This window comes from Bison bison, unplaced genomic scaffold, assembly GCF_000754665.1.
Source record: "Bison bison bison isolate TAMUID 2011002044 unplaced genomic scaffold, Bison_UMD1.0 scf7180017864160, whole genome shotgun sequence".
NCBI classification, from domain to species: Eukaryota; Metazoa; Chordata; class Mammalia; order Artiodactyla; family Bovidae; genus Bison; species Bison bison.
The window spans coordinates 7,609,555-7,625,894 of NW_011494732.1; the positions used below are offsets into that span (position 1 = coordinate 7,609,555).

At 38.7% G+C, this 16,340-nt stretch overlaps 1 protein-coding gene across 1 annotated transcript in view; it reads right to left on the bottom strand.

Annotated features, from left to right (window-relative positions):
* Positions 1–1,225: 1,225 nt before the first annotated feature.
* Positions 1,226–16,340, bottom strand: part of PPTC7 (PTC7 protein phosphatase homolog (S. cerevisiae)) — a 45,045-nt gene continuing 29,930 nt past the window's right edge. The window contains exons 3-6 of the mRNA XM_010841371.1: positions 11,195–11,393; positions 7,893–8,016; positions 6,361–6,490; positions 1,226–5,037 (exon numbers count right to left, since the gene is read on the bottom strand). Coding sequence (XP_010839673.1) covers positions 4,979–5,037; positions 6,361–6,490; positions 7,893–8,016; positions 11,195–11,393 — 512 coding nt within the window. The 3' untranslated portion in view covers positions 1,226–4,978. The remainder of the gene's footprint in view (positions 5,038–6,360; positions 6,491–7,892; positions 8,017–11,194; positions 11,394–16,340) is intronic.

The window sequence follows — 16,340 nt, forward strand, 5'->3', positions numbered from 1 at the left end:
TACCCACAATAACCTAATAAAAACTCAAGTTCATCCCGAAATGTTCCTCAGTGAATGAAAATGGGCTTTCACCAAGCTTTTTGTGGAAATCAGCAATGCCCACATAATTCCACACTGTAGGCTAAAGATTTATGTATCTTTTGTTTACACTGATGATTAGCAATGAATTACACATATTCCTAACAAATGCATATGACTACCCAGAGGATATTATATCCAAGAATAAGTGTATGTCTCCTCACTGAGGATGAAGTTTCTGATTCACTCACTGAAATGGGCCAGGGTGGTTTAGCCTGTGAAGGCACCATCATCAGTGATCACCTAGATTCAGCACTGGTCTGGAAGATAGTTACACTGTCAAGTTGTATATAGTTTGGATTTTAGAATTTGGATACAGAATGCTAAATTTAAATGACACCAGATTTGTGTGTGACCTCACATATCATTTAAAAGATGCTAAAATTTCCCCAGCTGGGAGAACAGCTACAGCCATGAAATTAAAAGACGCTTACTCCTTGGAAGGAAAGTTATGACCAACCTAGATAGCATATTCAAAAGCAGAGACATTACTTTGCCAACAAAGGTCCGTCTAGTCAAGGCTATGGTTTTTCCAGTGGTCATGTATGGATGTGAGACTTGGATTGTGAAGAAAGCTGAGCGCCAAAGAATTGATGCTTTTGAACTGTGGTATTGGAGAAGACTCTTGAGAGTCCCTTGGATTACAAGGAGATCCAACCAGTCCATTCAGAAGATCAGCCCTGGGATTTCTTTGGAAGGAATGATGCTGAAGCTGAATCTCCAGTACTTCGGCCACCTCATGCGAAGAGTTGACTCACTGGAAAAGACTCTGATGCTGGGAGGGATTGGGGGCAGGAGAAGAAGGGGGCGACAGAGGATGAGATGGCTGGATGGCATCACTGACTCGATGGACATGAGTCTGAGTGAACTCCGAGAGTTGGTGACGGACAGGGAGGCCTGGCGTGCTGCAGTTCATGGGGTCACAAAGAGTCGGACATGATTGAGTGACTGAACTGAAACTGATGTAGTAAATCAGCTGGTGAAAAAGAGCTTTAGCGATAAACTAGTGAAAGACAGAAATGATAGCTACAAAGTATGGAGTCGCTGCTAGACTGAGACGCTTAGAAATGAGGACTTGATAGAGACCAACAAACTCAATGTCAAGGACAGTGTCTTGTTACTACTCAAATTAAATGGAGTACACAGATTAGTATAAATACTATATTTATTAAATATTTTTACAGTTTATTTAAATGTATTTACAGAACTATTCCTGCATAAGTTATACTTCAGACATCCAATTCAGGTCATTGCCTCTTGGGTAATAAGACAAATAATGATAGTCTCAACAGAAAAAAGCAGCTTATTAGCATACACAAATTCAAACTTGCTTCATTGTTTAGCCATCTTTGCCATAAACTACCTGCTTACAGTTAAAATTTTGACATGGACAACTGCTGATTTTTAACTAAGAAGACCAATTTTGCAAATAATTTTTTTTTTTAACAAGTGTAATCCAAATGTTTTATAAGCAGATTTTGGGTTTTTTGCTATTGCAAAATTTGTTAAATGCACAAATGTGATAGTTTCCAGGAAAATTGGATGCTGTAGCTTCTACCAAAGATAGCTGGTATAAGGTGACAAGGAACCATGAACTTAATCAAAAGTACAAACATTTACAGTTCTAGCCAATCTTGTTTACAACCTCCAAAATGCTCAAAACTGACTCAGTGAATTCCCACAATTCCTGCCTTGTTACTTGATGTGGTACGTTGGTGGTACTGAAGGTGGTACTGAAGGCCACTGTTCTACCCAGAACAAATGCAACTGATGGGGTAAGATACCTGCCCACCATGCAAAGCTTGAAGTCTATTTTCTAAATCTAGTCACAGCCCAACCCTCAGACATGCACAACTGGAATGGATTCTTTTGTTATTTAGTACCCATCAACCATGTCAAGCCAGTACAGTAATTCAGGACAAAGAACTTGTTCTCCCAACCTCATTTCTTCTTTCAGTTTTAAGAGTCTATGGACTCTACTGCATATCCATTTGGTAATTTTTTTTTTTTTTTTTTTTGTGCGCAGGCAGCCTAAGTTCACAGGAAGAAATAAGGTTCTGATATGTTTAGAGTGCACACTTTAAAACAGAACAAAATAAAAATTTCAAGCATGTGATAAAAATATTGACTTTTATAATACAGTATTGCTTTATAAATATAGATGGAAAAGCTATAAACTTTACTGGTCTTTGGTGCATCCAGAGAGGGATAAATAATTTGCCATTTGTAAATTAGAAATCCAAATTCTCTTTTGTTATAAAAGTCCACTACACGAGGCAAATGTGTGTGTTTATACTGCTTGATTTAAAGTACAATTAACACATCAAGTTTAGAATTAGACCCACCAAGTGGTACATGTCAGGCACACCCCACAGACTTGGGTCCTGTGGCCTGGAAAATTCCAGTATGGGTACCTACACAGCCTCTGACCATTGAGAGTAGGAGAGTTGTTAAACAGCACTCCAATAGACCCCCAAAGTCATAAAATTAAGTGCATAACACAAAAAGGGCAGGGGGGAAAAACAGAAAATATTTTGCGTCCCTAATCTACAGGCCAGGTCCAAAGTCAATTCCCCTGTGAAACTCAATTCTTGTCCCACTGTTTTCAACATCACTGAAACACGTCGTCAATTTCTAACGATCATTTCTCAAAAAATACTAAGTTGATTAAATGAGTTGTGTAAAATACCATCAATCTACCTTTATGAAGACAGTGTTTGATGAGTTTAGATGAGTGCAGAGAAAAGCCAGTGACTTGACCAGCACTGCTCTTACCAGGAATTAAATGTATGCAATGGAAAATTAATACAAAATATACCTGGATCATAAGGCTCCATGCCTCTGACCAGAAATAATTAAAAACCCAACAAAAGAAGTTGTCAACTTCTGAACAACAACTGAAGTTGTCAGTCCAAGTGTAAATGTATTCCTTCCAACAAAACCTTTCTGGATGCAACTTTCCTCACTTTTTAAATACAGAAAGACTGCAAATAGTTTGTGCAAAATAAATACCCTGCCACTTGCCACTCACTCGTCTGTGTATTATCACAGCACGATGGGTTCTCATTATTTGAACAGTCTCTCTCCACTCCCTACCCCACCCCCCCGATCTCCTTTACCAAATTGTGTTTTGTCAAGTTAGGGTAGTTAAGGCATTCTGACAAGTAATTAAAGGTGATTCAAAATAGGTATCTAAACATTATGCCAATTTAGGAATAGTAGATAAATTACTGAACGGCTTACAAATGAATAACTCATTCTTATTATAAATGAAATGCCTGTTACAAGCATGATGCATTGAAATATAGTAATGACATGTACATGGTACATGTTAAACAATTTTAAATAAAACAAGCTTGACAGTTACTCAAATATACAGTACAAATTCACAAAACAAAATCTTTTTAAAACAAGTTGAGGTAACCTCAAACATAAGTTTTAATGCAATAAACCAGGGAGTAAGTATCTCCTTTAGAGAAAGACACTTTCTATGTTCTCCTCAAGTAGATTCTCATCAGGTTTAATTGCATTCTTATCTATACACCAATGTTACCTGACTTATATATAAAACATGGCTTTAATTTAAGGATTTCTAAGTATATATATTTTTCTACCACCAAGTTAATGAAGGAAAAAACTGACCCCAAAATATATATCTTTACAGCAGTCGACTTGTACACAAACCTTAAAAATAACTTTGAGCTTGCAGATAATGGAAAAACTGAACATGGGGTAATTTTATAGGAAAACTATACACTGCAAGATGGCTATTTGGAAACTGTAAACATTAAGCTTGATTTGGAAACCCCTAAATTTCTGTGGAGGGCAAATGCAAATGTCAGGTCATCACTAGACATCTTCCTCGTGGACTCTTGTGCCACTCCCATGGTGCTCTTTCACATGGACTCCCTGGATTTGGTACATGCTCTACAGAAAGCAAGGCTACTAACAACAGGTCTAAGACACGAGGGGTAGCATGACCTGATAGGCCAACAAAATTCAAAGTTAGAGCTGTCCATTCTCAACCCTTCAGGCCTGTGGGCCTAGAGCTCTCACATGGGGGAATCATACCAGACAGCTGGGAGGAATTTCAGCTGCAACATTAAATACCTAGGCCTTGAGGAATTTTATAACCTTGAATAATATTCCATTAAAAAATTCTGGTAAGGAGTCTCCCCAACCCCTCCTGCAGATAAGCCACCAGCCTGTGATATGCACTAAAATGCTGAAACTTTCATCACAGGAGCACAATTAAGCATCTTTTAAAAACCATGAAACATTTGCATCCATAGAACTAAACTGAATTTCTTTCCAACCTGCAAAAAAAAAAAAAAAAGCTCCCAGGATCAAGATTTTATAATCCAGAGCAATGTTTTAGAGCAAAATTATAAGCCCCTGAAAAATAGGAGTTTATAATGAAAACATAAAGCCACACTCGATCATAACACAGACTGTATAGTACACGTGTAACGCATCGTTTGATGAGTATGTTTCTAGTAGATGTATCATAACATACAATTTGTGTCAGACTTTTAAAATCCCTTTTACACACTGTAATTTTGAATTCACTTTACCAATATTACTCATTTTCAATACTTCAACCGTTTTCAAAAAGTAATAGTCATTTTGGCTTTGAAAACATCCATCCCATCATGGAAAGGACAATGTGAAGGCCAATCTTCAGATCTTGATTTTCTTCAAATGTTGCTGGCAGATATGAGCAGTAGAATGACAGTAGTGGTTCTCAACAAGGATCTCAAAGAGACAGGCAAAAAAGGTTTACATCACTGGCCATTGAGATCAGTGGCAAAGAGACGTGGTCCTGCCAGCAGGATCAGCACACACGGCAGGGCAGAATCTGGGATGATGAAGGGGAGGCGGGAGCCGACACCTAGGCGAGTCAGTCTGTATACTCAGCCACTATTGAGAGAAGGACGGTGATGTCATCTGGCTTTCCACCTACAATGAAAATGAAAATGTATTCATACATTCTAAAAGGAAAAATCAAGAAAAAATATAAGCCTAAATAAGTAAGTACTAGGAAAAAAATAGGTTTGTCAATATACTCTAGTAGAAAAAAAGGGGAAAAAATCGATAAAATAGTTAAAACACACCAAGAAATTACATCTAATTTAATTGAACCTTTAAAAAAAAATCCTCTCTGCTCCTTTACAATAGGAGCTTTGTTAAAATGGCCACCACCACATGCTCTGTATAGCAATCACAATAAAGACAAAATGTTACTAAGATTTATTCTGCCTGACAGGAAAGTTCTATGTTCCACCCCCTGTAATCCTAATTTGGACAAACATATCCAATGTTTTGAAACTAGTTGATAGTCTTGTAGTCTAATCTGGCAAACAGCTATGGCATGTGCTTTTTTCCTATTTAATATTTCCCAGACAGCTAAGAAATGCTTTACGTGTCCTAATATTATACCTGCAAGAAACTGACCAACTCTACAAGTGCTAATATGATTGCACCAACATGTTATCCAAGCTCAAAGCTGAGCTATTGGCCCGCTCCCAAAGTTACACATTGCTCAGTAGGTAGGAAGACTCTAGGCAAGGAGAGTCTTCCCTTTTCAAAACATCCTATAGAGGCAGGTGGGATGAATTGGGAGACTAGGACTGACATATACACACTGCTATGCATAAAACAGATAACTAATGAGAACCTACTGCACAGCACAGGGGAACTCTACTCAGCGCTCTGTGGTGACCTAAATAGGAAGGAAATCCAAAAAAGGGGACATATGGCTGATTCACTTTGCTGTACGACAGAAACTAACACAACACTGTAAAGCAATTAATTACAATTAATAAAAATTAATAAAAAACAAAAACTCGCTATAGCAATTTGGTAGGCAAATACTGTGAATGAGTCCCACAAAGCCAGAGGAAGGGAGAACTGAAATGTCAGACTTGTGAAGGGCAGAATGTTTAAACCATTAGCAATGTCCAGGCCCTCCAGGCAGAACTCGGAGGTTTTCTGGGCTCGGGTCCAAGCAGAGCATTGGCGGCGATAAAGGGCTTCAGGTTCCACCTGCCCCTGCAGCCAATGAAGTGCAGTTCTGAAGGGCACCTCTGTAGGGAACACATGCACTTGCTGTCCTCCAGTGATCGGGCCTGCTGACCTTGTTCAGAGTCACCGGCTCACAGCTGGGGGAGGACCCCTGAGCAGTCTCACCCCAGTGCAGCAGCCGGCCTCACACACAGCCCAGAATGCTCCCATCCCCTAAGTCCCCAATTAGTCCTTACGAAGGTCCCAAAGAATGCTTACCTCTCACATTCAATCCGTTGTCACATGCAAACTGTGCAAAAGGTGACATATAATTTGGGTCATAGGCCAGCTCATGAGCTTGCTCAGCAATGCTTCTTGCTGTCTGTTGTATACTCTCATAATTTGAATTCTAATACAAAAATATGAGGGAGATATTTTTACCAAAATGCCTCACATGATTTCTACACGTAAGTAAACATCACTTGCAAACATCACTTTTTAAGACAGTAATATTTATCTAATCATAGTTTCCATCATTTAAGTTTTATTTCAGTTAGAGAAGACAGTGGAACATAATACCTCGACTAAAATGAACGAGATCACCAGTGCTGCCTGCATAGGACGTCAATGAGAAAGTTCTTTGTGAGGATGGCCTTGGGTCCTGAAGTTTGAATTTTCGTATCTCCCCCGCCCCCCTTGAAATTCTTAAGGCATTCTTGCTAAAATGGGATGGGATTGAAGGGGCGGATTTTGATAGCATTTTAGGATGACCTCGAAATTCTCCCTGCTTGGGAACGCACGCCTGGCCAAGCTTAGTGTGCTTGCTCTCCAAGTAAATGCTGCCAGATGCCCCACTGAAAAGCCCTCTCTATTCTCTATTTCTTCTCCATGCTTTATTTTTCTTTTTATTTAGCAACAACACTATTTCTATTCTTTCTTTCTCTGTATTCTCTGTCTTTCTCCACTAGAATGTAAGCCCCATAAGGTCAGGGAATGTGTCATTTCTGCCTCTCCTTCTGTTACATACGTGGCACAGTGCCAGCAAGTGTCAGCACCTGGCCTTTCCTAAGCTCCACAGACAAAGCATGGTGTTAAGGATTTCTAGTGCATGGTCTTGGTTCATCCTCACCACGGCCCTACAAAACAGGGTCTTTGAACCATCCCACCCCTATTTTACAGGTGAGAAAAACACTGCTAAGAAAGTTTAGAAAACTCAAGGTCATACTGGTTAGTAGTAAAAACATGAGAAAAGATCAATCCCCCCAAGTCAGTACTTCACAAAGCCAGCAGAATATGCAGACTGGCTTTCACTTCCTTCCACTCACTGTACGGGCCAAGTCTGACCGGTTTCGTTACTGGTGACAGCTCAGATCACATCAAGGCCCTGGCTGCCTGCTACCCTTGGCTGGCTCTGGTATGATGATCTCCTATCTTTCCCAGCCTCAACACCTGCTGGGTTTGTTACGAGACTGAAAAATGAAAAAGATAACCAGCAACCAACACCATTAAATACCATTAAAATGCAATTAAAAACACAAACAAGAAATCTCTCATTGGAGTTTTTCCTACCTTTATCACCCTACTAAAGAGAGGCTTGGATGAGAAGCCTCTTTTTTCCTCAGGTTTTCCAACTGTGAATATTTCTGTCTACAATTGTTTAGAACAAGATCAGAACCATTTTCATTTTCCTAAATTCACAAAGTAGTCCTTTCCAAAACTACAAAAAGAGCTTATGCAACTGAATTAATAAAAAAACCTCGGCTGCCCAGGGACGGTCACTGTTTCTAAAGGCCCACCTTTGAGTTAATTACCTTTAACTTTTTTAGCTCCTGAAGGATCATATAGTCAGGCATGTTGTCAAAGAGTCCATCTGTCGCTGTCAGGATAATGTCCCCTAACTGGACATCAAAAGATGTGCTATCAGCAGCGTCTGGGCTGTAACAAGGACAGGGTGGGGGCAAAGTTAGCAGAGCCCTTTAGAGATACTGTTAAAAGTTTCCAATGGGGACGATGCTAGAATATAACGAGGCTTTAAGGAAAACTAATTTATAGTAGCAGTCAATAATAAAAACCACTATTCTGAAATCCCTAACCTTGAAAAAAATTAACTGAAAACTCTGATATAAATCTTTCAAAAGCTTAACAAAAACTATCAAGTAAAACTGAGTTTGATGATTAGTCACATGTGCTTTAAAAGGCAGAAGGGTTCTTTTCTGAGTCAGACACTAAAATGCCTCTAGAATCCTAGTGGAAATGAGTCTTTGTTTCCTGATTCTTTAGTGCCAAATTCCATCCTCTCTTACTCACTTTCCACTCATCAGTTTCCCTGCAGGCTTAAATTTGGAGGCTGTGTTCTAGTGGAATAAATGAGCACTGTGGAGGAGCCCATGCAAGTCCTATAAGAATTAATTCATGTGAAATATCTACAATGGTATTTCTTACTATAATACTAGTAATTACTGGTGTATTATTTGTAACACCAAATCAATATTAATAAATCACCCTTACTCTGGCAGAGTAAAGACTGTCTCTCTCAGGGCTTACAAAGTTCCCATCAAGCACAGGTTACTTATTTATAAGGGCTCCTGGCACACAATACATCTTCAAGAAATAGTTAATGAATGAAGAATCACAGTAACTAACCCTCCAATTTGGGTAAAGACTCAATATTGTTAATGAAAAGAACAAGGTAGTGTGTGTGTGAGAAAGAAAGATCTATATATACAGGCGCTTCTATATGGAGAGAATAAATCCGGTAGGATTCAAAGAAACGTAACGGGCTGCCTCTGAGGACAGGTGGTAGATTTTTCATTACATCTGTGTAAAACTTTTTTAAAAAGATAGAGGGGAGACTTACATGAAGAAAACAGAAGCCCAGGTGGGGAGAAAAAGAGAAGATAATATATTCAAAGAGTTCATGGCCCCCTTGGAAACTGGTTCTCAGCCATTTTGAAAGGCCAGCTCTGCCACTTCCAGGCCTCCAAGGTGAGGTATCTGATAATCTGCCTTAATGTGTAATTAGGGAACAAGAGCCAGGAAAAAATTCATACACTGACCCAGAAGGCAGGGGCCAGAACCAAAGCACCTTAAGCCTCACCAAAAAAAAAAAAAAAAACTAAATTGTTTAAGTGATGTATTATAAAATTTGTAAAGGGAAAACATAAAAACAAACAGCCTACCCATGGCTGCTGGGGATTTACACTAAGAAAATTTCTAGTTTGTCTTCTGTTGACTGAGAAAAGCAGCACCACACCTGAAAGTTCTGCAATGGGCTTCTGACAAGGAACAAACTAGCTTTCACTCATACATTTACACAATAACATAGCTGCTTTAACAACAATAGCTGTTGTCAAAACAGCTATTAAAGGAAATGTGTAAGTTAAGGTTAAAATAATATTTTATAGATAAGAGAGACTGATAACAAAGGATAACAAGCAGCCAAGAGAAAAAAAAAAAGACACTAAAACAGACTGTAAACTGGTAGAAACCAGGTTGATTTCTTCCATGGAATAGAGAGAAACAATACAAGACATTTCACATTTGCTCAGTCTTTGGAAGTGAATCAGACTCTAGAAGTTTAGATTAATGACCAGGTTGGCACTGAAGCTCTATTTTATGCTGAGGTTTTTCTTTCCCCAGGAGTGTCTTTTGCTATGCTGCCTGTGAGAGACTCGCTGCCATTGGACAGTTCGTCCTCTTCTCCCAACACTCCCACCCATGAGCTTGGTGTTCCGCCAGCTGCAGTTTTGCCCATTTTGATTGAACATACTGTGCTGCTGGAAACTTTTGACTGCACTGAAACACGAGCTGCAATCACATGCTAGCAAACTGTCTCTGGGCTCCAGGGGAAGCAACCTCCACCTCACTGGCAGGACAGGCCAAGTGCTGCCCTGACCAAACTGTCCCAAAGATAGTGTGTGAGGTACCGCAGGGCCGCTCTAGCACTGGGAAGCCAAAACAACAAGGATCAAATAAAGGAAAATTGAAAACACTGTTTCTCCAAAAACTGTTAGCTTAACTTGACATTTACCAAGGTCTTGGGGTTCTGAGTTTGCCTCACTCCAATGTGACTAATATCGATGTGCTACTACAGCCAACTGAAGAAGGGCCTATAATCAAATTTTCTTCCTATTATGGTAATCTGCCTTACTCTGAAAGTAAAAAAAAAAATGCTTCCCTCTCTGTAGGAGTCAGCAATAGACTTTCAATGGGTAATATGGAGCACTTATATAATATGCTCATTCTAGTTAAAGATGGCAGTAATCATCATTTTACCTTCGTCTGGACCTAAGGTTTGGCCTAATAAGAACTATTAAGTAGAGACAATCTGCGTTTGCTAGGATGCTTCTACTTTTACAACAGGTTCATTACCCAGTTTACCACATTTATGAATTGCCAACAATGTTTGTGTCAAACCCTATAAGGTTGTTAAAGGCAGTGAAATCTGAGACTGTCTTAGTATTACTCTGTACTCTGATCTGAGAAAAGGTAAACTATAAAAGTTGATTGAAAAAAGTACTGATTGTCCTGGAAAGGTCTTGACAGTTTAAAATGAACTGAGAAGGTGTTGGAAGAAAAAAAAAGCACACATCTAAGAGAACCATCAGAGAACATTCCCAAGACCACCTTTAAGTCCATTTCCTGCAAGTTAACTTTGCCTGACAAGTTCTGCAAGGACTGAAAGTTCCATTTGATGCACATTATAGGCAGCTCTGAGAATCAGGAAGTTATTCTGATAAATAAAGCAGATGTCCATTTGAATTCTTCCCTAATAACATATGCAAAACCTTGTATATGGCATGGCACACATGAACAATGACTCATTTATCCAGCACTACTTAAAAAATACAACTGTATGTATCATGTGGTCTTGGTATGAAAAACTGATATTCTATAAGCTTGAAATAGTATTTTCACGGTCAGGTCAAATTACTAGGTGTTTATCAGAATTCAACTTGGCTGGAAATCAAGTTCAAGCAGAGTATCTTTCGATGTCAGACTAAAAGGTCTTCAATGTGTCTTCTCTTCTCACGTGAGAATGGAAAATGCCCATCTCTAACAGCCTAGTTAAGGGGAATGGAAGGGAACCTGTTGGTGAGAGAGGGGAGATTACCTGTCACTCAAGACAACTCCCTCGGCTTCGGGGGGCGCGATTGAGAGCTGGAATGGAGTGTTGAAGTAATGCTGCTGCTCATCTGATCGGTGCACAACTTCCCCACCCCTGACAACCAGAAAGCCTGAATCACCCAGGTTTGCTGTGTGTAAGCGGTGGCTAGTTCTGTCCAGCACCACGATGCACGCAGTACTGCTACCTAGAAACAAAAACAATGTCCATTTATTTTCTCTTCCCAGACTGTCTCTGCATACACGTTTTTATCATATCATCCTGAGGAGCAACATACCGTAACGTGAACCTCCTTTGCCTAAATAGGTCCTTTCTTAGTTACAGCTCCATACCCATGTCAGTAGTAACCTGATCATGATCAACACAATGGGGAGAGAAAAAGGGATTTATACTACACATACAAAGTGGGCCACTGATGAAGAAATAATAAAAATGGCTGGTATTTAACCACATTATTTCATTTCAATAGTGCTATAATCTATGCCAAATTTTCAAAAGGATGTTATTGAGATATTAAGTTTTAATACTTAAATGCCAAAATGAGAATGTCACGTTTCCATGACACTTTTCATTAGTCACTGGCAGAAAGCCTTCCCTGTGAAATTCACTAACATTTAAGACAGGGCACATAACTTCAATTTTTAACGGGATTTCCATCTGGTGAGGTCATGAAAAAATTTTATTGCAGACTCACTATGGAGTAACAAGACCAAGTTTCATGGGTGGGGAATCAACCTGTTCACTTTACAGAGACTACTAACATTTAGAGGGAACATTCCAAGCAGAAGCTTCTGTGTGCCTTTGTAGCACACAGCTCACAGGACCTTTCTCAGCCTGAAGTTGGTAATACAGTTAGTGAGATTGCTTTCAAATACTAAAATTTCAACCTATACCTACAGAAAATGGCAAAATTGAAAAAATAAGCAGTTCAACAACCATGTAAATGGTCTGTAAATACATATATTTTTTAAATGATCACTGCACTAGTATAGGGAATGTGGTCACTCTCATTCCGTGGTGATAAGAGTAAAACTTAAATAAATCTTTCTAAAGGACAATATCGCCCTGAAAAATGTACATATCCTTTGACCTAGCAATTCCATTTGTGAGGATTTATTATAAGAAAATAGAAATGCAAACAAGACTTAAGTACAAAACACTGTATAAGATCACAAAGAACTGGAAACAACCTCAACATCTAAAATTAAGGGGTTGGTTATATAAATTACAGCTCATCCATACAATGGAAGGCTATGCACTATCACATAATACTTAGGAATACAGACTCTAGAGACAGCCTGCCTGCATCTTAACACTAGCTCTGCCACTTACTAGCTGTGCGACCTGGGACAAATTATGTAACCTGTCTGTGCCTTAGTTTCCCCATCTATAAAAACAGGGATAACAGTAACTACCTCAGAGAGCTGTTTGTAAGATAAAATTAGTTAAATCATGTCAAAGACTTACAACAAATAATGTGTTCACTGGCTACTTGACAGCAACTAAAACTGTGTGAGAGAAATATATTTGAAAACAAAAGATAAGTGAAACAAGTAGATTATAAGCTCGTATTAAAGTTACCTTTAAAAAGTGATACCAAAAAAAAAAAAAAAGTGATACCAAATATAACAAACTGTACATCAGAAACATCGATATTGTAATCTTTTTTTAAAAAGCACAATATGTAGGCAAAAGCTAACCTGCTAAAATGACAGTTAAAGGGCAAAAAGAAGAAAATAAACAGGCTGTGGAACCAGCTGTGTTAAATCCCAGTGCTCTATCACCTTCTAGCCATGTGATATGGCCGTGGGCAAACCACTTATTCTCTCTAGGCCTCAGTTTCTTCCTAACAAAATGGGGAATAAAAGCACCTACAAATCTACATCATTGGGGCTACTGTGAGCACACAGTAAATTCAATTCCTGTTACTATTATGCTATGCCCAAAGAAAAAAGGTCAGGAGGCATAATCACTAAAAAATTAATAGTTTTCTTAATAGATTATAAGTAATTTAAATTTTTGTTACTGTTTCCTTAATGAAAATGTGTAACTTAATTAAAAAACACTTAAATATAAGCATTTGTGTCACTGTAATGTTCAGAAATTGTTTCCTTGTTATCTACAGTATATGCACGGGTACAAATCTGACAGGTTAATACTAAATTATCTAGTCCCTACCCATTAAATGTCAAAGAAAAGAAAAACAGTATTTTTTGTATTGTATTGTATTTTGTATTTTGTATTGTAACTAACTGGTCATGCTGTCTGAGAAACTATTCTATAGCTTACATTAGAGCTAAAGTCACCAATTACCCTTCCTTCCTAACCCAATGCACAAAAAATCTAATCATTTACATCATTAACAGAACCACCACACAAAAGATCTTTTGAAAGCTGATGGGATTAATTCAACTGAGAACAAAAAAATGACAGATGAGAAGCACAGTCCTGAAGATGCTGCTGCAGGAAGGACTCATGTTGACTCATTATTACTCACTGACAAACCTAGGCTATCATTTTGCTACCCCTGTGGCAGTCACCCGCTGTGTTAGAATCAAAATGGTCCTCCTGAGTGATAGACAGAGCTTTAACATGCAAAGCAGTGCCAAACAGGGGAAGCTCACCCTTACACAATCATCTGGGCCTCTTCAAATTACTGATGAGTACAGCGGCTCAGGCCCTGACAGTCTAACATGGGGAGAAGAGTTCACCCTTAAATGTTTGATGAAGAACAAACAAGCAAAGAAGAAAGAAAAGAGTGCTAAGAACCATGTTGAATACTCAGATAAGCAATCCAGACAGGTCCCCAAGCATATCCCTCATGATAAAATGGCCCTTACTCTGTAAACTACAGTTAAGCATTTTCAGCAGCAAAGGAAGAAAGGGATAACCTTACAAGGATTAATTCCTCAAATTCTTAAGATATGTTGGTTTCATAAGACCTAAATCCATTTAAGGGTTTCTGAAGAAATAATATATGTAAACAATTAGCCTGTGATGCCAATTCAGATCTAAAAGCAGCTAGAAATTCTCAAGAAATAAGTGGTTACAGCTATCAGCTCACCCTTTATACTTGAATTATGCTTTTTCAAAGTTGTAAGATTTTTTAAAAAAAGATTACCTAATCTTATAAAGTTATTATTTATAATTACAGCTGAGGTTCAATAAAACTTAGCAGCCTGCCTTTGCCAAAATATACTTGGGTTTTTGTTACAAACAGCTTAGAGATATGTAGATAAGGTAAGAGAGAAGTATGTATGTTGTCAAACATATTTCCAAGTGTCTTTTAGGAGAAAGCGGTTAGTTATAACATTCAATGTAAAAGAACCTCTTTTATGTCCTTAAACTTATTCTACTAAGTCTCCAGTTACATGAAGGTGAATAGGGGAAAAAGCAGTTATAAGGAAGAAACTCAGCAAAAAAACAAAGCTTTCAAAGCACAAAATGAGGATAGTTGTTATAGGCTGTAATGGTTTATTCCAAGTCATAATAATTTAGTCACATAATTTAGTAACAGGGTTGGGGTTGGAGTGGTATTGGCAGAAGACTCACAGGAATGCATAGGAGTCAGGCCCCTTGTATTGTGTCTACAGACTCTCTGTCAGATGGTACCCTGCAATGTGTCTTCTTTTCCCTTAAGATGTTTCTGAGTACTATAAGAAGCTTTAAGTCACTGCTTTTCACAAAAATGGATTTATCTAGTTAACATGAAATAAGGGGGTCAGAGGTTAGGTGGTTTGCCTAAAGTCATATGGCAAGTTGACAGAGAGGTGCTAGAAATAGAGTCTAGGATATTTCAAGATACCAGGGAAGTTCAAGATTGCAAGCCTAAAATAGCAGATTAAGACAAAGTAGTATATTGAAACCTCAAGACAAGATTTCTCTTCAGTTAGAAGGAGAACAAGCAGGTTAATCACAGCACAGAGAAGACAGAAGCATGATGGAAACAACCCCTTCTCACAAAGGTTTCAAATTGAAGGTAAAATTCTACAAAAATGGAAATCTCCATTTACACTGAAAAGAGAAGGCTGATTTTAAATGTGCCTGCTGACTGGGAGGGGGCCTTCTAGTAACCAGAAAGATGCTGGCAATTAGCAGAAACTTAATAACACCCTTTCTGAGAGCCTGCTTAGAAGGCTGGGTAAGTGCCCAAGAAACCATTTAACAAACAAATGGAGCAGCTTGGCCAAAGAACGCTTCACTGGCATGCCATATAAACAAACACTACATATTTGTATATTTTCTAATACAAGATTAACAGGGATCTATACAGACTAATGTAACTGCTAACTGCAAGCAATTGGGCAGTCTATCTGCAACCTGAACTCCCCACAAGTAATCAACTGAGCATTACACGTGGGACCTCAATCCCCTTTCTTCCTCCCTGGGAGAGAATCACTAACCCAATTATACAACCACTTGCTTTTCTTCTTTTATATTTTAGAACCCCTAAATGATACAGCTTTATGTTTCTGAAACGGAAATTTATGGACTCAGACTGGTGGGTGGTATTCTGCAAAGTCATCTTTCTCCTCAACAACATGCTCCTGAGTACTGCATGCAACCTTAACGCATTCTATTTAAAAATGCATTTTCCTCCTATAAATGACTTTAAGGTTGTTCCCAGTTTTCTGCTATTATAAATGAGGTTACTATGAACATTCTTGTACCATCTCTTGATGTGCAAGAGCTTCTCTAGTTCAAGGTAAAGGACCCAGAAGCTGAACTTTTGGGGCATATTATCTATTCATGTTTAACTTTATTCTTTAATTCTAAACTGTTTTCCAAAGTGGTTGTATTTATCTCACGCAATATTAAGTATTCTAGTGTAGCCTATAGCTTCTCCATCAAACTGTTTAACAGGAAGAGCCTCGGATAAACAGCTGGGCCGGTGATGTTCTTGGTTTTGTTGTTAACCACCTCCTGGGCTTCTTTAAATGTTAGTCGCTCGGTTGTGTCTGACTCTTTGCAAGCCCACCAAGCTTCTGTGTCCATGGGATTCTCCGGCAAGAATACTGGAGTGGACAGCCATTGCCTTCTCCAGGGGATCTTCCAAACCCAGGGATCAAATCTGGGTCTCCAGCATTGCAGGCAGATTCTTTACTGTCTGAACCACCGGAGGGTGGGGAGAGTC